The 22,855-nt window shown below is 47.0% G+C and overlaps 1 protein-coding gene across 3 annotated transcripts; it reads left to right on the top strand.

Annotated features, from left to right (window-relative positions):
* Positions 1 to 2,844: 2,844 nt before the first annotated feature.
* Positions 2,845 to 22,298, top strand: wdr32 (WD repeat domain 32). 3 transcript variants are annotated; one of them, XM_038984504.1, is made up of 8 exons: positions 2,845 to 3,579; positions 3,863 to 3,976; positions 5,993 to 6,190; positions 7,535 to 7,737; positions 8,115 to 8,195; positions 18,034 to 18,179; positions 20,459 to 20,625; positions 21,985 to 22,298. In XM_038984504.1, the coding sequence occupies exons 1-8, from the start codon at positions 3,101 to 3,103 to the stop codon at positions 22,187 to 22,189; spliced, it is 1,593 nt and encodes a 530-aa protein (XP_038840432.1). In that variant the 5' UTR covers positions 2,845 to 3,100; the 3' UTR covers positions 22,190 to 22,298. The 3 variants fall into 3 exon arrangements, with proteins under 3 accessions (XP_038840432.1, XP_038840431.1, XP_038840433.1); XM_038984503.1 differs by having other exon boundaries at positions 18,034 to 18,212; XM_038984505.1 differs by lacking the exon at positions 8,115 to 8,195 and having other exon boundaries at positions 18,034 to 18,212.
* The last annotated feature ends 557 nt before the right edge of the window (positions 22,299 to 22,855 follow it).

The raw sequence follows: 22,855 nt of genomic DNA, 5'->3' as shown, positions 1-22,855 counted from the left end.
GAGGAGGTGGAGGTTTGTCCGTCTCTCCTCAGACTGGAACACCCAGAGGAGGTGGAGGTTTGTCCGTCTCTCCTCAGACTGGAACACCCAGAGGAGGTGGAGGTTTGTCTGTCTCCCCTCAGACTGGAACACCCAGAGGAGGTGGAGGTTTTTCCGTCTCTCCTCAGACTGGAACACCCAGAGGAGGTGGAGGTTTGTCTGTCTCTCCTCAGACTGGAACACCCAGAGGAGGTGGAGGTTTGTCCGTCTCTCCTCAGACTGGAGCACCCAGAGGAGGTGGAGGTTTGTCCGTCTCTCCTTAGACTAGAACACCCAGAGGAGGTGGAGGTTTGTCTGTCTCTCCTGAGACTCGAACACCCTGCGGAGGTGGTGGTTTGTCCGTCTCTCCTCATACTGAAGGCCTGCTAGCTTGTACCATCTGGATCTCAGGTTCCCGTCTCTGCCTTGGGCCAGAGGGATCTGGTGGTCTGGAGGGTTGGGGGGTGGAGAACCCTTGGGGTGCCTCTCTGAGGGGTGTGTGTGAGTCTCCTTATGGGGCAGGGATGGGTAGGGAGACCAGCGACGGACCTTGTCTAGTTTAGGATTACTACCGAAAGCCTTGGGTCCCATCTCCATCCCGTTGTTACGATCCCGTTCTGCTCTGCCTCCACCGCACGGCACTTCCTGGGTCACGTTCTGGTGTCCACCTGACCGTCTCGGTGGAGAAGATCGAAGGACCTGGCTGGTGAAGTCCCCTAGCTAGCACAGTGGATCTGGCCCGATTCCGGCTGAGAGTCGGGCCACTCGGCTGAGAGTCAGACATGTGGCCCGAGTCTGGGCCGCCTTCGGCAGTATTACTTATGGCTAGGATGCGGGGACTGGGGTTCGGGCCGATCCGGTGAGAGTTATCTGGCCTAAATGTATTACTTGGGGCTCTAGCCGATTGGGGCTACTCTCTAACAGATGATTACATTTCATTATTTATTTATTTTCCCATATTTTCCTCACCGCACAATTGGCCCTGCGTCGTCCGAGTTAAGGGAGGGTTTGGCCGGCCGAGATGTCCTTGTCCAATCGCGCTGTAGCAACTCCTGTGGCGGGCCGGGCGCATGCACGCTGACACGGTCACCAGGTGTATGGTGTTTCCTCCGACACAATTATTTTTTTTCTGGATGGGTATAATTTGTATGTATAAAATGTATAATAGTAATTTTTAAAATGACTAAATCAGGTAATTTCGAATACATTTATTTAAATTTGCATCAGGCCGCTTCTGGGGGGATTCTGGTAAGATGCCGGCAAAGTCGGCTGAATTCCGGTAGACGGAAATAGCCCGATGTCATAAATAAAATTTTGATTTAACACTTTTTTGGTTACTACATGATTCCATATGTGTTATATCATAGTTGTGATGCCTTCACTATTATTCTACAATGTAGAAAAAAGAAAAACCCTGGAATGAGTAGGTGTGTCCAAATGTTTGACTAGTGCTGTAGTTAGAATCTGTTTTAGGAACATCTACCCAAAATAGTTCACCTTCTTTATTACTTTACAAAACATGTAATGACATTAGTGATTGTCCAAATCTGTTAAATTTGTGAACGTCTAAATTACCATGTGGGCCATTTAAAACAGTGTGTGTCCCTCCAATAGCCGAGGGGAGACGGGCTATGTTAAAGGGGTCCATCTTGTTGTTCTGAGCATGTGCAATGTGTCTGCCTCCGACGTAAAACTTGACTTCCAGACAAAATTACTTCTTTACTTATTTTAGGGTTAAGGAAGTGTGTAGGTCTCATTCTGTATCCTAGAGCTATTAAAGTTATGTATTTAGATCCGCCTGCTCGAGACAAATTCAGCGATTGCTTTGCCATGTCTGTGCTGTGAAGCAGTTGAGCTGGAAAAATGTTTCTCTAAGGACCGCCCCTTTGACTTAAGGTTGCAGTGAAGTGATATAAACTTTTTCTAAGAGTGTAGCGTGCAAATCACAACACAATGTGCTTTACAGGAGAAAAAAAACAATGAAAAAACAATGAAAATCAAAGCTGAAATATTTACTACACAACCAACATAAGAAAAAGAAAAAAAACGAAATAATGACAAACTGAACGACTAAAAAGCACCCTGAGGAAAAGCAAAGCTACAAAGATGTGTTTTAAGATCTCTTTTAAATTTGTCCACAGTTTCAGCCCCCACTACAGACACACCACAGACACACTACAGACACACTACAGACACACCACAGACACACTATAGACACACTATAGACACACTGACACTCTCACACAAAGCCCACACACATTCATAAATAAATACACATAAATACACACACCTATAACACAAACATGCATACCGACAAAACACACACACACACACACACACTTTTATACTCATCATGTTCTTAATTTTACTCGTATTATGATCTATCCTGATGCCTAGTCACTTTACACTGCCTTCATGTACATATTTACCTCAAATATCTCATACCTCTGCATATTGGTAGGCCGTCATTGTAAATAAGAATTTGTTCTTAACTGACTTGCCTAGTTAAATAAAAAATAAATAAATAAAACATTTGATCCAGTATTGATCTTGTACTTCCTGTATAAAGCTCCATTCTTGTGTTACTTTTTTAAAATTTGTAATATTTTTATTTTTTATTTTGCATCGTTGGGAAGAACTCGTAAAGTAGCATGTCACGGTTAAGTCCACACTCGTTATATTCAGTGCTTGTGTCAAATCAAATTTGATTTAGATTTTTGCATATGGAACGGTTTTATGAAATGAAAGTATAACTATGTCCACTAGGTGGAGGTATCCAATTTATTATCTTAGTTTTGACCACTAAAATTCCACGGAAGAAGGAGAAGGAAGCTGAACTCCGTCACAGCACTTGGTTTATTTTGCTCCAGTTTTGTGTGGTTAGCTACATCAAATAGCAATTCCGTCTCTGTCTAGTTTCGTGAAATTCCACTCACGTTTTTTGGGGCGCGATTGTCTTAACGGAGTAGAGGTAGGTGTATTCGGGATACAATAGTTGCACACTTGGTTGTTGAACCGAGACACTGTCTGTGAAACAAGGGGCCTGCACAGGCACCCGTTGGCGATAGCCCTAACAGCCACAATGAGCTCGGAGCAGCAGAGCGACAGCGTGGACCCGGATGAGTCGCAGGACAGGTCTAGCAGCAGCAGGGTGTCGGACAAGGAACAGGACCCCCAGACAGATGACTCCGCCGATGAAGGCAAGACGCCGACGCGTCCTCCGCAGAGCAGCCGAGAGGAGGGAAGTGCTAACCCGAGAAGCTCCAGGGCGGATTTTGCAGCCGCGGAGGACAATCCCCGGTGTCAGCCGAATGTACAAGGCGCCTCGGGGCAGGGGGGTACCTCTATGGCTGGCCCTGGTTCGGTTGAGAGTAGCTCCAACAGCCTGTTCTCCATGCTACAGAGCAGGACTATAAGGAGAGGGCTGTTCGTGGATCCATCTAGGGATAACTTTAGGACAATGACGAACTTGTATTTTTCCATGAGTCCGGCTGCAGACTCGGTCAACCTCAGTACCCAAACTCATGGCGCAGTGTTCAATTTGGAATACTCCCCCGACGGGTAAGGATAGGAGGAAATGGATGTTACGTGTTTGTCAATTTTTAGCCAGAAGTTTTATCCATATTTGCGTAATAGGAAAGCTAGTTAAGTTGTATGATCAGTAGTCACAATCCACAGACAGACCTTTTTACATTACACAAGTTGACCTAGGCGAGGTATTTTGGTATTGAATTAGGATCCACATTAGCTGTTGCAAAAGCAGCAGCTCCTCTTCCTGGGGTCCACATGAAACATAATACAGACTGGGCCTGTTGTTGTGACCTTATATCCCACCCCTCCCCAGGTCTGTCCTGACAGTGGCCTGTGAGCAGACAGAGGTTCTCCTGTTCGATCCCATCTCCTCCAAGCACATCAAGACCCTGGTGGAGGCCCATGAAGACTGTGTCAATAACATCAGGTACCATAGACGTGTTCTCTGCCCCGGTATCTGGGCGTTTAGAGATGTCGACGATGAGTATGACGTGTCTCCTCTCAAACACCCTGGGAAACTCAGATTCAAACTCCCATTAGACAGCTTTGCAAGCTTTATGTCCAACTATGTTAGTTATTTACCAAATATAGAGTTTCGCTGAGCAACGAGGATCATTTATGGCCGACATGTACTTCCAGAGAATGGCTAAGTAAGCATTTACAACCATACAAAAAGGTGCCTATTCAGCACAACCGCAATCAATCATTACTGCCAGGCAGAGGTCAGAAGTCAGACATTTTTGACATTATAACACTTGCAGCGCTGTCTAATGGGAGTTTCATGGGCCTTTAAAGGAGGCACCTCATACTCATCGCTGACGTCTCTAACGCTCCTGGGGCGGGTGTTCTCTACCCCAGCCTTTCTCAAACCTTTCCTCAGGTACACCCAAACGTTCCATCTGTTTCAACTCTTCCAGAGTTATCACACCACATTCAACTTGTCAACTAGTTAGTTATCAAGCCCTTGTCTACTAGTTAGCAAGCCCTTGTCTACTAGTTAGCAAGCCCTTGTCTACTAGTTAGCAAGCCCTTGTCTACTAGTTAGCAAGCCCTTGTCTACTAGTTAGCAAGACCTTCCAGCAGAGAACTGGAAGGAAAGGCGGCCAAAGGAGGAATTGGCTTTGGGGGTGACCAGTGAGATATACCTGATGGAGCACGTGCTACGTGTGGGTGCTGCTATGGTGACCAGTGAGCTGAGATAAGGCGGAGCTTTACCTAGCAGAGACTTGTAGATGACCTGTAGCCAGTGGGTTTGACGACGAGTATGAAGCGAGGGCCAACCAACGAGAACATACAGGTCGCAGTGGTGGGTAGTATATGGGGCTTTGGTGACAAAACGGATGGCACTGTGATAGACTGCATCCAATTTGCTGAGTAGAGTGTTGGCGGCTATTTTATAGATGACATCACCGAAGTCGAGGATCGGTAGGATGGTCAGTTTTACGAGGGTATGTTTGGCAGCATGAGTGAAGGATGCTTTGTTGCGATATAGGAAGCCGATTCTAGATTTCATTTTGGATTGGAGATGCTTAATGTGAGTCTGGAAGGAGAGTTTACAGTCTAACCAGACACCTAGGTATTTGTAGTTGTCCACATATTCTAGGTTAGAACTGTCCAGGGTAGCGATGCTAGTGGACGGGCGGGTGCGGGCAGCGATCGGTTGAAGAGCATGCATTTAGTTTTACTTGCATTTAAGAGCAGTTGGAGGCCACGGAAGGAGAGTTGTATGGCATTGAAGCTCGTTTGGAGGTTTGTTACCACAGTGTCCAAAGAAGGGCCAGAAGTATACAGAATGGTGTCTGCGTAGAGGTGGATCAAGGAATCACCCGCAGCAAGAGCGACATCGGTGATATATACAGAGAAAAGAGTCAACCCGAGAATTTAACCCTGTGGCACCACCATAGAGACTGCCAGAGGACCGGACAACAGGCCCTCCGATTTAACACACTGAACTCTATCAGAGAAGTAGTTGGTGAACCAGGCGAGGCAGTCATTTGAGAAACCAAGGCTGTTGAGTCTGCCGATAAGAATATGGTGATTGACAGAGTCGAAAGCCTTGGCCAGGTCGATGAATACAGCTGCACAATACTGTCGTTTAGCGATGGCGGTTATGATATCGTTTAGGACCTATGATATCGTTTAGCGTGGCTGAGGTGCACCCATGACCAGCTCTGAAACCAGATTGCACAGCGGAGAAGGTACGGTGGGATTCGAAGTGATCAGTTTGTTAACTTGGTCTACATGTCTTATCTCAATGAATCCAAGCTTGATTCCTTTCTCCTTTGCGTCTGTTTCAAAACACATTAGACGATAAGGTCTGAGGGGAGGGACCCTGGACCTTCTCCTCCAATACGGTTGAGAAGGAGGCAAGGAATTAGGAGGCAAGGAATCACCTACGTACGCTCTTGTTATTATAATGTACGTTCTGCTCTTCTCTTCACAGGTTTCTGGACAACCGGCTGTTTGCCACGTGCTCGGATGACACCACCATAGCTCTGTGGGACCTGAGGAAGCTCAACTCTAAGGTGTGCTCTCTGCACGGTCACGCCAGCTGGGTCAAGAACATCGAGTATGACACCAACACACGACTCCTTGTCACCTCTGGCTTTGACGGCAACGTCATCACCTGGGACACCAACAGGTAGGGGTGTGTGTGTGTGTGTGTGTGTGTGTGTGTGTGTGTGTGTGTGTGTGTGTGTGTGTGTGTGTGTGTGTGTGTGTGTGTGTGTGTGTGTGTGTGTGTGTGTGTGTGTGTGTGTGTGTGTGTGTGTGTGTGTGTGTGTGTGTGTGTGTGTGTGTGTTTCCACTACAGCATGTTTAATTAGTAAGTTAACTTTCATAATACTGTTTTGATTCTACTGTTTCTGTTTTAGAAATACTAAGAATAACACAATGAGATTGTATTCTGTCTTCGTTGAGCTCTGTGTTATCTGTCAGTGTTATCGGTGATAGGCCGGTGCTATCGGTGATAGGCCGGTGCTATCGGGGATGGGCCGGTGTTATCGGTGATAGGCCGGTGCTATCGGGGATGGGCCGGTGTTATCGGTGATAGGCCGGTGCTATCGGGGATGGGCCGGTGTTATCGGTGATAGGCCGGTGCTATCGGGGATGGGCCGGTGTTTGCACAACTGACAGCCTGAGGTTGTGTCCCAAATGGCATGCTATTCTCAATATAGTGTACTACCATAGGTTTCTGGTCAAAAGGAGTGCACTATTTAGGGAATACGGTGGGTGCCATTTAGGATGCAGCCCCTGACTCTTCTTCTCTCCTCTACCTGTAGGTTTACAGAGGGTGGCTGACTCTTCTTCTCTCCTCTACCTGTAGGTTTACAGAGGATGGCTGACTCTTCTTCTCTCCTCTACCTGTAGGTTTACAGAGGGTGGCTGACTCTTCTTCTCTCCTCTACCTGTAGGTTTACAGAGGGTGGCTGACTCTTCTTCTCTCCTCTACCTGTAGGTTTACAGAGGGTGGCTGACTCTTCTTCTCTCCTCTACCTGTAGGTTTACAGAGGGTGGCTGACTCTTCTTCTCTCCTCTACCTGTAGGTTTACAGAGGGTGGCTGACTCTTCTTCTCTCCTCTACCTGTAGGTTTACAGAGGGTGGCTGACTCTTCTTCTCTCCTCTACCTGTAGGTTTACAGAGGGTGGCTGACTCTTCTTCTCTCCTCTACCTGTAGGTTTACAGAGGGTGGCTGACTCTTCTTCGCTCCTCTACCTGTAGGTTTACAGAGGGTGGCTGACTCTTCTTCGCTCCTCTACCTGTAGGTTTACAGAGGGTGGCTGACTCTTCTTCGCTCCTCTACCTGTAGGTTTACAGAGGGTGGCTGACTCTTCTTCGCTCCTCTACCTGTAGGTTTACAGAGGGTGGCTGACTCTTCTTCTCTCCTCTACCTGTAGGTTTACAGAGGGTGGCTGACTCTTCTTCTCTCCTCTACCTGTAGGTTTACAGAGGATGGCTGACTCTTCTTCTCTCCTCTACCTGTAGGTTTACAGAGGATGGCTGCCCCCACAAGAAGTTCTTCCACACGCGCTACCTGATGAGGATGCGTCTGACTCCAGACTGCTCCAAGATGTTGATCTCCACGTCATCGGGTTACCTGCTGATCCTCCATGACCTGGACCTCACACAGTCTCTGGAGGTGGGCAGCTACCGCATGCTGCGGGCCAGACGCACCCCCCTCAGCTCAGGTGAGACCCCCCCCACACATCATCATCACCTCTCACAGCTCAGGTGAGGTGCTGCTTCACCCCCCCCCCCCCCCCCCCCCATCATCACCTCTCACAGCTCAGGTGAGGTGCTGCTTCACCCCCCCCCCATCATCACCTCTCACAGCTCAGGTGAGGTGCTGCTTCACCCCCCCCCCATCATCACCTCTCACAGCTCAGGTGAGGTGCTGCTTCACCCCCCGCCCATCATCACCTCTCACAGCTCAGGTGAGGTGCTGCTTCACCCCCCGCCCATCATCACCTCTCACAGCTCAGGTGAGGTGCTGCTTCACCCCCCCCCCCCCCCGCCCATCATCACCTCTCACAGCTCAGGTGATTTATTGTGAATCTGTCTCTAGATGGCTCAGCGTCTGCATCGAGGTCAAGTGGAGCTCCTCGACAGGGTAACGACTCCAGCAAGATCCACCCTCACAGAGAAGGTCAGTTAGAGGCATGCTGGGCTTACTTTAGACACAAGTCTCTTGTAGGACGACCAGTCAGACACAAGTCTCTGGTAGGACGACCATTCAGACACAAGTCTCTGGTAGGACGACCATTCAGACACAAGTCTCAGACACAAGTCTCTGGTAGGACAACCATTCAGACACAAGTCTCTTAGGTAGCGGAATAAACACCTAATGATCTCCACCAACGGAGTGGAGCAGAGACCAGGGACTGAATTCACAAAACATGTGAAAAAAACGTAAAGTTACTAGAGGGGGGAAAAAATAAGTTCTTAAGATGGGAACTGAGAGAAGCAGGAGAGGGGGGGGGGGTATCGAACATTCATGTGAACCAGCTAGAGGAGAAGGTGTTGTCCACGATAGGAGAGATGGTGGTAGAGGGACTACGCGACCAGTAAGTTAGCTAGCTAACGCGTAACGACATTATAGCCTATATAGCTAATGACGTTAACGTTAGCCAAGTTGTTCTTTGCAAACTGACGAGCTAACGCTAACGTAAACTCACCCCGTTCCGTACAAATGTTCACAACCGCGACATTCAAACGAAGCTACAAAGAAAACTAATGGGACTGTAGCGACTGTGTTGACTTCAAAATCTGGGGTGTGAACTATGTTTCTATTCAAGCGTTGATCGACATGGTAATGGCTCTATAGTATTGGAGAAAAGTTGAAAAAACGGACCCTCCGTTACATCGTGTCATGTCGTAACGTACAGCACGCATAAAGCAACTATTTCTGTCTTACAATCTCTCCCCACCAGGTGTAGCACTTCTCTCATCGTTTAAAAACAAGAAATGGACAGTGACGGGGGTAAGGGGGGGATGCCTAGTCACTTTTTGCGTCATCATTGCATGCGATCATCATTCTCAAAGCCGCGGTTTACTTCTAAGATCACTTTAGCGCCGCCCTAAAAACCCGATTCAAATTCGACACAAACCTTCACATAGGTATGTAATGACACATTATATAAACTCTTTCTAGTGTTTTATTTACATTTTAGAGGCGATAAGGTGATAAGTTGGACAGATCGAGTGGGAAAAAAGCAATTTTCCCACAACCTCTCTCCTTCTCACTAGTTTTCGCATTAGTTTTCGCTTCCCCACCCGCCATTTTTAAAAAGACCCGACGGGACTCATTGCCTGCTTGAATTATGCAGAAAAGGGTAGCGTTTAGGTCATGTAATTGATCATGTTGGAAAGGGGAGAAATTGTGCTTTACAATGGTATTGACATTACGCATTAGTTTTCGCTTCCCCACCCGCCATTTTTAAAAAGACCCGACGGGACTCATTGCCTGCTTGAATTATGCAGAAACGGGCAGCGTTTAGGTCATGTAATTGATCATGTTGGAAAGGGGAGAAATTGTGCTTTACATTGGTATTGACATTACAGTTAATCTGGAAGTATTACGTTTTTTGGGCGCTAAAATAAGGGCTATTGTACGGACCAAGGCGATGTACGAGTTTACGTTAGTTTTTTTTTTAACACTTCTAGAATATGGTAATATATTGTTAATTACTAGCTAGCTAGATAATGCGCTTTTTAATCAGTTTTCTTGCTGTATTTAAATGTCTGGTAACCAACTGTCTGTGGTGCAAGAATACGTTAATGGTTACAAAAGTAACGTAAACTCGTACATCGACTCGGTCCGTACAATTGTAGTACAATAGTTTACGTTACTATATCCATTCGTCACAAGACGAGCGTTTCGCTGTCCTAAAGTTAGGTACATTTCCAAGAAGAAATCCTCAAGGAACTTTTTTCCAAGAACAATACTTTTTTAAAAAATGTCCGAGGTTGTATTTGATTAACATTTATTGAAAAAGTGTAGATTTCCTCAAAGACAAAAGACGAGCATAGTTACAAGGTTAGCGTTTCATATTATATATATATATATATAAGTATTGATCTTGGGAGAATCAATGTAGTTGGAGCTAGATTCCACAAACCTGGTCTCTGCTCCATTCCGTTGGTGGCTCATCAATAACTTGCTCCACCATGGATTGTATGTTTGTCAGATACCTAACAGCTGATCAATAGACCATGGTATTGATCAGAAGATGTGAACTGTGATTAGACTGTCACTGTTGACAGAAGGGTATAGTATAACGCAGGATCAATGAGTTTGCCAGCAAATTTTTTATTTTATTTAACCTTTATTTAACTAGACAAGTCAGTTGAGAACAAATTCTTATTTTCAATGACGGCCTAGGAACAGTGGGTTAACTGCCTTGTTCAGGGGCAGAACGACAAATTTTTACCTTGCTCAGGGATTCGATCTTGCAACCTTACGGTTACTAGTCCAACACTCTAACCACTAGGCTACCTGCCGCCTCTACACTCTAACCACTAGGCTACCTGCCGCCTCTACACTCTAACCACTAGGCTACCTGCCACCTCTACACTCTAACCGCTAGGCTACCTGCCACCTCTACACTCTAACCACTAGGCTACCTGCCACCTCTACACTCTAACCACTAGGCTACCTGCCGCCTCTACACTCTAACCACTAGGCTACCTGCCGCCTCTACACTCTAACCACTAGGCTACCTGCCGCCTCTACACTCTAACCACTAGGCTACCTGCCGCCTCTACACTCTAACCACTAGGCTACCTGCCGCCTCTACACTCTAACCACTAGGCTACCTGCCGCCTCTACACTCTAACCACTAGGCTACCTGCCTCCTCTACACTCTAACCACTAGGCTACCTGCCGCCTCTACACTCTAACCACTAGGCTACCTGCCGCCTCTACACTCTAACCACTAGGCTAACTGCCGCCTCTACACTCTAACCAGTAGTACACAAGTATAAACACCATGGGACCACGCAGTCGTCATACCGCTCAGGAAGGAGATGCATTCTGTCTCCTAGAGATGAACGTACTTTGGCGCGAAAAGTGCAAATCAATCCCAGAACAACAGCAAAGGACCTTGTGAAGATGCTGGAGGAAACAGGTACAAAAGTATCTACATTCACAGTAAAACGAGTCCTATATCGAAATAACCTGAAAGGCCGCTCAGCAAGGAAGAAGCCACTGCTCCAAAACCGCCATAAAAAAAACAGACTATGGTTTGCAACTGCACATGGGGACAAATATCGTACTTTTTGGAGAAATGTCCTCTGGTCTGATGAAACAAAAATAGAACTGTTTGGCCGTAATGACCATCGTTATTTTTGGAGGAAAAAGGGGAGGCTTGCAAGCCGAAGAACACCATCCCAACCGTGAAGCACAGGGGTGGCAGCATCATGTTGTGGGGGTGCTTTGCTGCAGGAGGGACTGGTGCACTTCACAAAATAGATGGCTTCATGAGGGAGGAAAATTGTGGATATATTGAAGCAACATCTCAAGACATCAGTCAGGAAGTTAAAGCTTGGTTGCAAATGGGTCTTCCAAATGGACAATGACCCCAAGCATACTTCCAAAGTTGTGGCAAAATGGCTTAAGGACAACAAAGTCAAGGTTTTGGAGTGGCCATCACAAAGCCCTGACCTCAATCCAATAGAAGATTTGTGGGCAGAACTGAAAAAGTGTGTGCGAGCAAGGAGGCCTACAAACCTGACTCAGTTACACCAGCTCTGTCAAGAGGAATGGGCCAAAATTCACCCAACTTATTGTGGGAAGCTTGTGGAAGGCTACCTGAAACATTTGACCCAAGTTAAACAATTTAAAGGCAATGCTACCAAATACTAATTGAGTGTATGTAAACTTCTGATCCACTGGGAATGTGATGAAATAAATAAAAGCTGAAATAAATCATTCTCTCCACTATTATTCTGACATTTCACATTCTTAAAATAAAGTGGTGATCCTAACTGACCTAAGACAGGGAATTTTTACTAAGATTGAATGTCAGGAATTGTGTAAAACTGAGTTTAAATGTATTTGGCTAAGGTGTATGTAAACTTCAAACTTCAACTGTGTGTGCGTGTATATATATATATATAAAAGTTTTAACAATTTTGACCAGTCGATTAATTGAAAAAACAGGGCAACTCTGTCAACCAATATTTTTTTCTACAGTCAACATAACAGCTCTGATGTCAACCCTGGAAGGACAATATCCCAGAGTGAAGACTATAAAATCATCATGTAGATCACAGAGGGTTGACACTACAACACTGGACCAATGAGTTAAACAGATAACTTGTCTAAATAGTGTGGAATAACGTATTTTTTTGTTGAAAGATCATCTTGAAATGGGTCTAAAAACACAGATCTGTTTATCTTTCTTATTAACTAGAAAATCAATAGTTATTTCAGGGGGCGGCAGGTAGCCTAGTGGTTAGAGTGTAGAGGTGGCAGGTAGCCTAGCGGTTAGAGTGTAGAGGTGGCAGGTAGCCTAGCGGTTAGAGTGTAGAGGTGGCAGGTAGCCTAGTGGTTAGAGTGTAGAGATGGCAGGTAGCCTAGTGGTTAGAGTGTAGAGACGGCAGGTAGCCTAGTGGTTAGAGTGTAGAGGTGGCAGGTAGCCTAGCGGTTAGAGTGTAGAGGTGGCAGGTAGCCTAGCGGTTAGAGTGTAGAGGTGGCAGGTAGCCTAGCGGTTAGAGTGTAGAGGTGGCAGGTAGCCTAGCGGTTAGAGTGTAGAGGTGGCAGGTAGCCTAGCGGTTAGAGTGTAGAGGTGGCAGGTAGTCTAGTGGTTAGAGTGTAGAGGTGGCAGGTAGTCTAGTGGTTAGAGTGTAGAGGTGGCAGGTAGCCTAGTGGTTAGAGTGTAGAGGTGGTAGGTAGCCTAGTGGTTAGAGTGTAGAGGTGGTAGGTAGCCTAGTGGTTAGAGTGTAGAGGTGGCAGGGTAGCCTAGTGGTTAGAGTGTAGAGGCGGCAGGTAGCCTAGTGTTTGTACAGATGAACGTGGTACCTTCAGGCGTTTGGAAATTGCTCCCAAGGATGAACCAGACTTGTGGAGGTGTCAAATATTTTTTTCTGAGGTCTTGGCTGATTTCTTTTGATTTCCCCATGATGTCAAGAGGCACTGAGTTTGAAGGTAGGCCTTGAAATACATCCACGGGTACACCTCCAATTGATTCAAATGATGTCAAGTAGCCTATCAGAAGCGTCTACATAATTTTCTGGAATTGTCCAAGCTGTTTAAAGGCACAGTCAATTTAGTGTACGTAAACTTCTGACCCACTGGAATTGTGATACAGTGAAATAATCTGTCTGTAAACAATTTTTGGTAAAATGACTTGTGTCATGCACAAAGTAGAAAAAAGTCCTAACCGACTTGCCAAAACTAGTTTGTTGAGTGGTTGAAAAACGAGTTTTAATGACTCCAACCTAAGTGTATGTAAACTTCCGACTTCAACTGTATAACTCAACAAAAAATGAAACGTCCCTTTTCAGGACACTGTCTTTCAAAGATAATTAGCAAAAATGCAAATACCTTCCCAGATCTTCATTGTAAAGGGTTTAAACACTGTTTCCCATGCTTGTTCAATGAACCATAGACAATTAATGAATATGCACCTGTGGAACGGTCATTAAGACACTAACAGCTTACAGACGGTAGGCAATTAAGGTCACAGTTATGAAAACTTAGCACACTAAAGGGGCCTTTCTACTGACTCTGAAAAACACCAAAAGAAAGATGCCCAGGGTCTCTGCTCATCTGCGTGAACGTGCCTTAGGCATGCTGCAAGGAGGCATGAGGACTGCAGATGTGGCCATTGCAATATCCGTACTGTGAGACGCCTAAGACAACGCGATACAGGACGGACAGTAGATCGTCCTCACAGTGGCAGACCACGTGTAACAACACCTGCACAGGATCGGTACATCCGAACATCACACCTGCGGGACAGGTACAGGATGGCAACAACTGCCCGAGTTACACCAGGAACGCACAATCCCTCCATCAGTGCTCAGACTGTCCGCAATAGGCTGAGAGAGGCTGGACTGAGGGCTTGTAGGCCTGTTGTAAGGCAGGTCCTCACCAGACATAACCGGCAACAACGTTGCCTATGGGTACAAATCCACTGCCGCTGGACCAGACAGGCCTGGCAAAAAGTGCTCTTCACTGACGAGTCGCGGTTTTGTCTCACCAGGGGTGATGGTCGGATTTGCGTTTATCGTCGAAGGAATGAGCGTTACACCGAGGCCTGTACTCTGGAGCGGGATCGATTTGGAGGTGGAGGGTCCGTCATGGTCTGGGCCGGTGTGTCACAGCATCATCGGACTGAGCTTGTTGTCATTGCAGGCAATCTCAACGCTGTGTGTTACAGGGAAGACATCCTCCTCCCTCATGTGGTACCCTTCCTGCAGGCTCATCCTGACATGACCCTCCAGCATGACAATGCCACCAGCCATACTGCTCGTTCTGTGTGTGATTTCCTGCGAGACAGGAATGCCGGTGCTCTGCCATGGCCAGCGAAGAGCCCGGATCTCAATCCCATTGAGCATGTCTGGGACCTGTTGGATCGGAGGGTGAGGGCTAGGGCCATTCCCCCCAGAAATGTCCGGGAACTTGCAGGTGCCTTGGTGGAAGAGTGGGGTAACATCTCACAGCAAGAACTGGAAAATCTGGTACAGTCCCCCCCGCTTTGTTCAGGGACACATTATTCATTTTCTGTTAGTCACATGTCAGTTTGTCAGTTGTTGAATCTTATGTTCATACAAATATTTACACATGTTAAGTTTTCTGAAAATAAATGCAGTTTTCAGTGAGAACATTTCTTTTTTTATTTTATTTATTTATATATTTATATATATATATATATATATATATATACACACACACACACCCTCCCTCCCTCTGTGTTTGAATACAATCAACTATATGCACTGAGCTTGTCTGATGCTTTAAGCACACGGTTTGATTAAATAACTAAGACACACATGACTCAAGGAAGAGCCTGATGGTCACATGGTGTAAAAAACAATGACAGCGAGTGCCTGTGTGACTGGTTGTCTCTCTTTCCTCCTCACTGCAGCGAACAGGCAGCAGGTGTTTATATCGCTGTCCGTGCTGAAGCTGCGACATCATTACAGCCATTTAGTTTCTGACTGAAAAGTTCTCTTACTGAAATCCCTCATTTTGTTTTGGGAAAACATTCCATACTCCCTCAACCCTTGCTCTCTTTGTGATACATTTAAGCATGTGAACAATAGGGCCGGACCTATAGCCTCTGACCTATAGCCTATCATAATCGCATCAATACATTGGTTATAAACTGAACACCGTAACATGACAACAAAATGGATGCAGGGGACGTGACAAATAAACTGGAAACGGGCGAATGTTTACTGGTTGCTCAGGAGGGAAAGGGGAAGTCAGATGTGTGAAGACATTTGACTTAGTTGTGGAAACTACTGGAGATCCAGACAAAGGAGGGTATAGGAGCAGGCCTCCAGCTACATGGTGGCTCTACAAGGCTGCTATAAGGAGGAGATCCAGACAAAGGAGGCTATAGGAGCAGGCCTCCAGCTACATGGTGGTTCTACAAGGCTGCTATAAGGAGGAGATCCAGACAAAGGAGGCTATAGGAGCAGGCCTCCAGCTACATGGTGGTTCTACAAGGCTGCTATAAGGAGGAGATCCAGACAAAGGAGGCTATAGGAGCAGGGCTCCATGGTGGCTCTACAAGGCTGCTATAAGGAGGCGATCCAGACAAAGGAGGCTATAGGAGCAGGCCTCCAGCTACATGGTGGCTCTACAAGGCTGCTATAAGGAGGAGATCCAGACAAAGGAGGGTATAGGAGCAGGCCTCCATGGTGGCTCTATAAGGAGGAGATCCAGACAAAGGAGGCTATAGGAGCAGGCCTCCATGGTGGCTCTATAAGGAGGAGATCCAGACAAAGGAGGCTATAGGAGCAGGCCTCCAGCTACATGGTGGCTCTACAAGGCTGCTATAAGGAGGAGATCCAGACAAAGGAGGCTATAGGAGCAGGCCTCCAGCTACATGGTGGCTCTACAAGGCTGCTATAAGGAGGAGATCCAGACAAAGGAGGGTATAGGAGCAGGCCTCCATGGTGGCTCTATAAGGAGGAGATCCAGACAAAGGAGGCTATAGGAGCAGGCCTCCAGCTACATGGTGGCTCTACAAGGCTGCTATAAGGAGGAGATCCAGACAAAGGAGGCTATAGGAGCAGGCCTCCAGCTACATGGTGGCTCTACAAGGCTGCTATACTAACTCTACTAATGATAATGACCTGATGGTTATACAAGGCTGCTATACTAAGTCTACTAATGATAATGACATATAATGATGAGCATAACAATAATTGTAATAACAAGAAGATAATCAAGGGTATAGGAGTGAGAGCTGCGTGGATACTGTGTGACGAACAGGTGCTGTTTACAATATTATTTTTCTACCCGTTTTGAACAGTGTAAACGACAATAAATAAAATATAAGTAATACCAGTCCTTTCTAAGGAAAACACCATTGTAAAGCCTTTATTGCAGCATAGCAAAGATTAAAAACAGACCAATCTGTGAAATTGCTTTATTCCAACATTTTGCCGTTGCATGAGGTTTAGAGCTTCACGTAATCATTAGGCTATTAACCTAATACTCTATTCATATATAATAACAAACAAACAGGTAACAGAAGTAAGATCTGTTTGTCTTTCTGTTGATATATATGGATCATTTATAAAGCCAGGCACATTGAACAGTAAGGCTATTGATTATAGACCTCATTAAATTGGGGTTTCCTCTCTCCCCAATTTTTGTTGTTGTTGACCAATTAGGCTAATGCAAAGGCTGTTTCCTCATCTCTGCTGCCTCCGCCGCATTGTTCTCAATCCCGATTGGCTGGTTGCTACTATGCACATAACAAAGGGAAGGGGCCAGTTCTGCAGCACCCTGAAGATGATGCTTCAGATCCGCAGACGGCGACTGTATCCAACTCGGGAGAAAGAAGAGCATTCGTTATAAAATAATATTAGATGTATTTGTGTTGCGCCATTGTTCTTACGTAAGGCGGCACCGTATACAATTTCAGTATCACATGTCTTGGAGTGATGGGCTGTGCCATCCCCGTGGCCTCCGCAATGGGATCAGTCCACTGAGACGGGAGCCAATCGGCCTCCGCAATGGGATCAGTCCACTGAGACGGGAGCCAATCGGCCTCCGCAATGGGATCAGTCCACTGAGACGGGAGCCAATCGGCCTCCGCAATGGGATCAGTCCACTGAGACGGGAGCCAATCGGCCTCCGCAATGGGATCAGTCCACTGAGACGGGAGCCAATCGGCCTCCGCAATGGGATCAGTCCACTGAGACGGGAGCCAATCGGCCTCCGCAATGGGATCAGTCCACTGAGACGGGAGCCAATCGGCCTCCGCAATGGGATCAGTCCACTGAGACGGGAGCCAATCGGCCTCCGCAATGGGATCAGTCCACTGAGACGGGAGCCAATCGGCCTCCGCAATGGGATCAGTCCACTGAGACGGGAGCTAATCGGCCTCCGTCTTGTGCACCATGAACATGTTTCATAATCGCGACTGCTTCACTAATGAAATCTGTCGACCAAACAATTTACCAGTCGACTAAATGGTTGACTACTATGGCCCTAGTTGACTGTCAGTGTGCTTTGTTGCTATGTTAAGTAATGTTGTGTTGACTAAGGCTGTGACGGTCATGGAAGTTTGGATGACTGTAATTGGCCGCGGTCACAGTAATAACCTTTTTTTCTACTCATATTTTCTCCTCCTGACGGTGTGTGCTGCCATAGAAATAGATGGAATAGAATGGGTGTTTGTTTTTTTATGGTTATGACTGTCTTCATCCATAACTGTGGGTTAGACCTACACGGCTATGAGGTCATTGTGCCAGCCGTAGTGGTAACTTCATGTTGCTGCCCTCCTTCTCTCTCCCAGGTCTCTCCCCCAGGAATAGCTTGGAGGTGTTGACCCCAGAGATCCCAGGAGAGAGGGACAGGGGGAACTGCATCACCTCTCTCCAGCTTCACCCTAAAGGCTGGGCCGCCCTCATACGCTGCTCCTCCAACATGGATGACCAGGAGGTGAGTCACCTGACCCCCCAAAACCCCCAGGAGGTAAATTTCACCACACTGCACACTGACATCTACACGCACCCCTCCCCCGACGTCAACACGCACCCCTCCCCCGACGTCAACACGCACCGCTCCCCCCCGACGTCAACACGCACCCCTCCCCCGACGTCAACACGCACCCCTCCCCCGACGTCAACACGCACCCCTCCCCGACGTCAACACGCACCCCTCCCCGACGTCAACACGCACCCCTCCCCGACGTCAACACGCACCCCTCCCCGACGTCAACACGCACCCCTCCCCCGACGTCAACACGTACCCCTCCCCGACGTCAACACGCACCCCTCCCCGACGTCAACACGTACCCCTCCCCCGACGTCAACACGCACCCCTCCCCCGACGTCAACACGCACCCCTCCCCCGACGTCAACACGCACCCCTCCCCCGACGTCAACACGCACCCCTCCCCCGACGTCAACACGCACCCCTCCCCCGACGTCAACACGCACCCCTCCCCCGACGTCAACACGCACCCCTCCCCCGACGTCAACACGCACCCCTCCCCCGACGTCAACACGCACCCCTCCCCCGACGTCAACACGCACCCCTCCCCCGACGTCAACACGCACCGCTCCCCCGACGTCAACACGCACCGCTCCCCCGACGTCAACACGCACCGCTCCCCCGACGCCAACACGCACCCCTCCCCGACGTCAACACGCACCCCTCCCCCGACGCCAACACGCACCCCTCCCCCGACGCCAACACGCACCCCTCCCCCGACGCCAACACCAACACGCACCCCTCCCCGACATCTACTTCATGATTCTTCTTTATCATAACGCCAAAGTCTTTTTTTTGTGTTACAACCTCAATTTAAAATTGATTTAAGTTTAGATTTTTTTCTCTCTGGTCTACACACAATAACCCCATAATGTCAAAGTGAAGTTGTGTTTTTACAAATTCATTAAAATTATACCATGGCATTGTAGAATACTTGTTTCTGATTGGTGTGAAGGGCATTCTAGAGCCTGCTTTCTTTCCCTATAGAAAATGACTCAAGTGAAAATCACCCAGTAAAATACTATTTGAGTAAAAGTCTAAAAGTATTTGGTTTTAAATATCCTTAAGTATCAAAAGTAAAAGTATAAATAATTTCACTTTTCTTATATTAGACAAAGCAGATGGCATGATTTTACTTTTTTAGTTTATTTACAAATAGACAGCGGCACGCTCCAACTTTCAGACATAATTTACAAACAAAGCATGTGTGTTTATTGAGTACTTCCTGGTCAGAGGCAGTAGGGATGACCAGCGATGTTCTCTTGATAAGTGTGTGAATTGGACCATTTTTCTGTCCTGCAAAGCATTCAAAATGTAACTTTGGGTGTCAGGGGAAATATATGGAGTAAAAAGTACATTATTTTATTTTGGAATGTAGTGGAGCAAAAGTATAAATAGTAAAGTACAGATATCCCCAAAAACTACTTAAGTAGTACTTTAAAGTATTTTTACTTAAGTATTTTACACCATTGAATATCCCTTTGAGCATGGTGGAGTTATTAATTACACTTTAGATGGTGGCCGAGTTACAGTTTTGACTTAAATCTAGTTAAATCTATGGTAAGACCTGAAAAATGGTTGTCATAACAATGATCAACAACCAATTAGACAGAATTTGAAGAATAAAATAAATAAATAAATAAATAATTGGTAAATGTTTCGCAATCCAGATGTGGAAATCTCTTAGAGAAACTTACCCAGAAAGACTCACAGCTGTTATCGCTGCCAAAGGTGCTTCAACAAAGTATTGACTGAGCTGTGTGAAATACTTATGTAAATTCGATATTTCTGGATTTCATTTTCAATAATTTTGCTAACATTTCTAAAAACAGGTTTTCACTTTCTCATTATTGTGTGTAGATGGGTGAGTTTATTTTTGAATTCCGGCTGTAACAACAAAATGCGGAATAAGTCAAGGGGTATGAATAGTTTCTGATGGCTCTGTAGCTCCAGATTGCCATTTGATAGCCTAGCTGGACGTTTCATTATTGCTTAAACCAATCAAATCCTCTCAGATCTCCACCAGGGCTTTGTGGCCCATGTAAGATTGCACTTGGACATGCTTTTCTAATGCTCTGTCTGTCAGCATAGATGAACAGGTTACGTTTCGTCTCTAACCCTCTTTTTGTTTCTCCACTCTTCCTCTGTCTTCCTGTTATCCTTTCTCTTCTTCCTCCCCTATTCCTCTGTCCTTCCCCTTCTCTCTCCCCCTCTCTCCTCTCCAGTGGACATGTGTGTATGAGTTCCAGGATGGCTCCCCCACACGTCCCCCCGTCTCCCCGCGCTGCTCTCTGCGTCTGACCCACTACATCGAGGAGGCTAACGTGGGGAGGGGCTACATCAAGGAGTTGTGCTTCAGTCCTGACGGGCGGCTCATCTGCTCCCCCTACGGGTAGGGAGTATTATGACAGCTGCTCCCCCTACGGGTAGGGAGTATTATGACAGCTGCTCCCCCTACGGGTAGGGAGTATTATGACAGCTGCTCCCCCTACGGGTAGAGAGTATTATGACATCTGCTCCCCCTACGGGTAGGGAGTATTATGACATCTGCTCCCCCTACGGGTAGGGTAGGGAGTATTATGACATCTGCTCCCCCTACGGGTAGAGAGTATTATGACATCTGCTCCCCCTACGGGTAGGGAGTATTATGACATCTGCTCCCCCTACGGGTAGGGTAGGGAGTATTATGACATCTGCTCCCCCTACGGGTAGGGTAGGGAGTATTATGACATCTGCTCCCCCTACGGGTAGGGAGTATTATGACATCTGCTCTCCCTACGGGTAGGGAGTATTATGACATCTGCTCCCCCTACGGGTAGGGAGTATTATGACATCTGCTCCCCCTACGGGTAGGGAGTATTATGACATCTGCTCCCCCTACGGGTAGGGAGTATTATGACATCTGCTCTCCCTACGGGTAGGGAGTATTATGACAGCTGCTCCCCCTACGGGTAGGGAGTATTATGACAGCTGCTCCCCCTACGGGTAGGGAGTATTATGACATCTGCTCCCCCTACGGGTAGGGAGTATTATGACAGCTGCTCCCCCTACGGGTAGGGAGTATTATGACATCTGCTCCCCCTACGGGTAGAGAGTATTATGACATCTGCTCCCCCTACGGGTAGGGAGTATTATGCCATCTGCTCCCCCTACGGGTAGAGAGTATTATGACATCTGCTCCCCCTACGGGTAGGGAGTATTATGACATCTGCTCTCCCTACGGGTAGGGAGTATTATGACATCTGCTCTCCCTACGGGTAGGGAGTATTATGACATCTGCTCCCCCTACGGGTAGGGAGTATTATGACATCTGCTCCCCCTACGGGTAGGGAGTATTATGACATCTGCTCCCCCTACGGGTAGGGAGTATTATGACATCTGCTCCCCCTACGGGTAGGGAGTATTATGACATCTGCTCTCCCTACGGGTAGGGAGTATTATGACATCTGCTCCCCCTACGGGTCAGTATAAACGATATGGTTAAACATCTACCTAGCCTATCAGAGGGCAAGGTGAACTTATTGTCATATTGCTTAGCCTATCAGAGGGCAAGGGGCACTTATTGTCATATTGCTTAGCCTATCAGAGGGCAAGGTGCACTTATTGTCGTATTGTTTAGCCTATCAGAGGGCAAGGTGCACGTATTGTCATATTGCTTAGCCTATAAAATGTCTGATCTCCACGAGTGTGTAGGGATTGGGGTCTGTTTGGAGTTGGGACACAGTTTTGTAATCAAGTATTGTCCCAACAGGTACGGAGTACGACTGCTGTCGTTCGATGAGAACTGTATGGAGCTGTCTGACTGCCTGCCCGTCCAGACCAGCTGTCTCCGAGAGGTCCGGTCCATCTACTCCCATAGCGATGTGGTCCTCACCACCAAGTTCTCCCCAACCCACTGCCAGCTGGCGTCAGGCTGCCTCAGTGGCCGCGTCGCCCTCTACCAGCCCAGGTTCTAACAGCAGGGCTGTCCCAAATGGCCCCCCCGCTATTCCCTATGAGCTCTGGTCAAAAGTAGTGCACTATATAGGGAATAGGGCTCTGGTCTAAAGTAGTGCACTATATAGGGAATAGGGCCCTGGTCTAAAGTAGTGCACTATGTAGGGAATAGGGCCCTGGTCTAAAGTAGTGCACTATATAAGGAATAGGGCCCTGGTCTAAAGTAGTGCACTATATTGGGAATAGGGCCCTGGTCTAAAGTTGTGCACTATGTAGGTGAATAGGGTGCCAATTTTGGGACACTCGAGTAATCAGGTAGACCTTTATTCATTTGGCACCAAACGGAAGAAACCAGACTGAACCGGTGGGACTACCTTGAACTTGGTTTTGCTACCGTTATACCCTGATGCAATGGTCACCAACCTTTTTCTGAGTCGAGGACACTTTCGTAAAAGCAAGCCGAGCTCAAAAAAATGTAACATTAACCTAATAAAAAGTTACATTTTCACAGCATACCGTCTCTATGGCTTGACCTGGCAATATTGTTCTCAGACCTTACTATATCTCCCAACTCGAGCCTTGATGAGAAAATAGATCAGTCATTGTTGCTGAGTGAGAGCAGCTGAGCAGAAACACTGAAATGATTATCCCTCTTATTGTACTGGATTTATGGTATCTGATGGGTT

This window comes from Salvelinus namaycush, unplaced genomic scaffold (assembly GCF_016432855.1).
Source record: "Salvelinus namaycush isolate Seneca unplaced genomic scaffold, SaNama_1.0 Scaffold2452, whole genome shotgun sequence".
NCBI lineage: Eukaryota > Metazoa > Chordata > Actinopteri > Salmoniformes > Salmonidae > Salvelinus > Salvelinus namaycush.
Note: the sequence above shows the minus strand (reverse complement) of the source record. Positions and strands in the feature narration are given on the sequence as shown.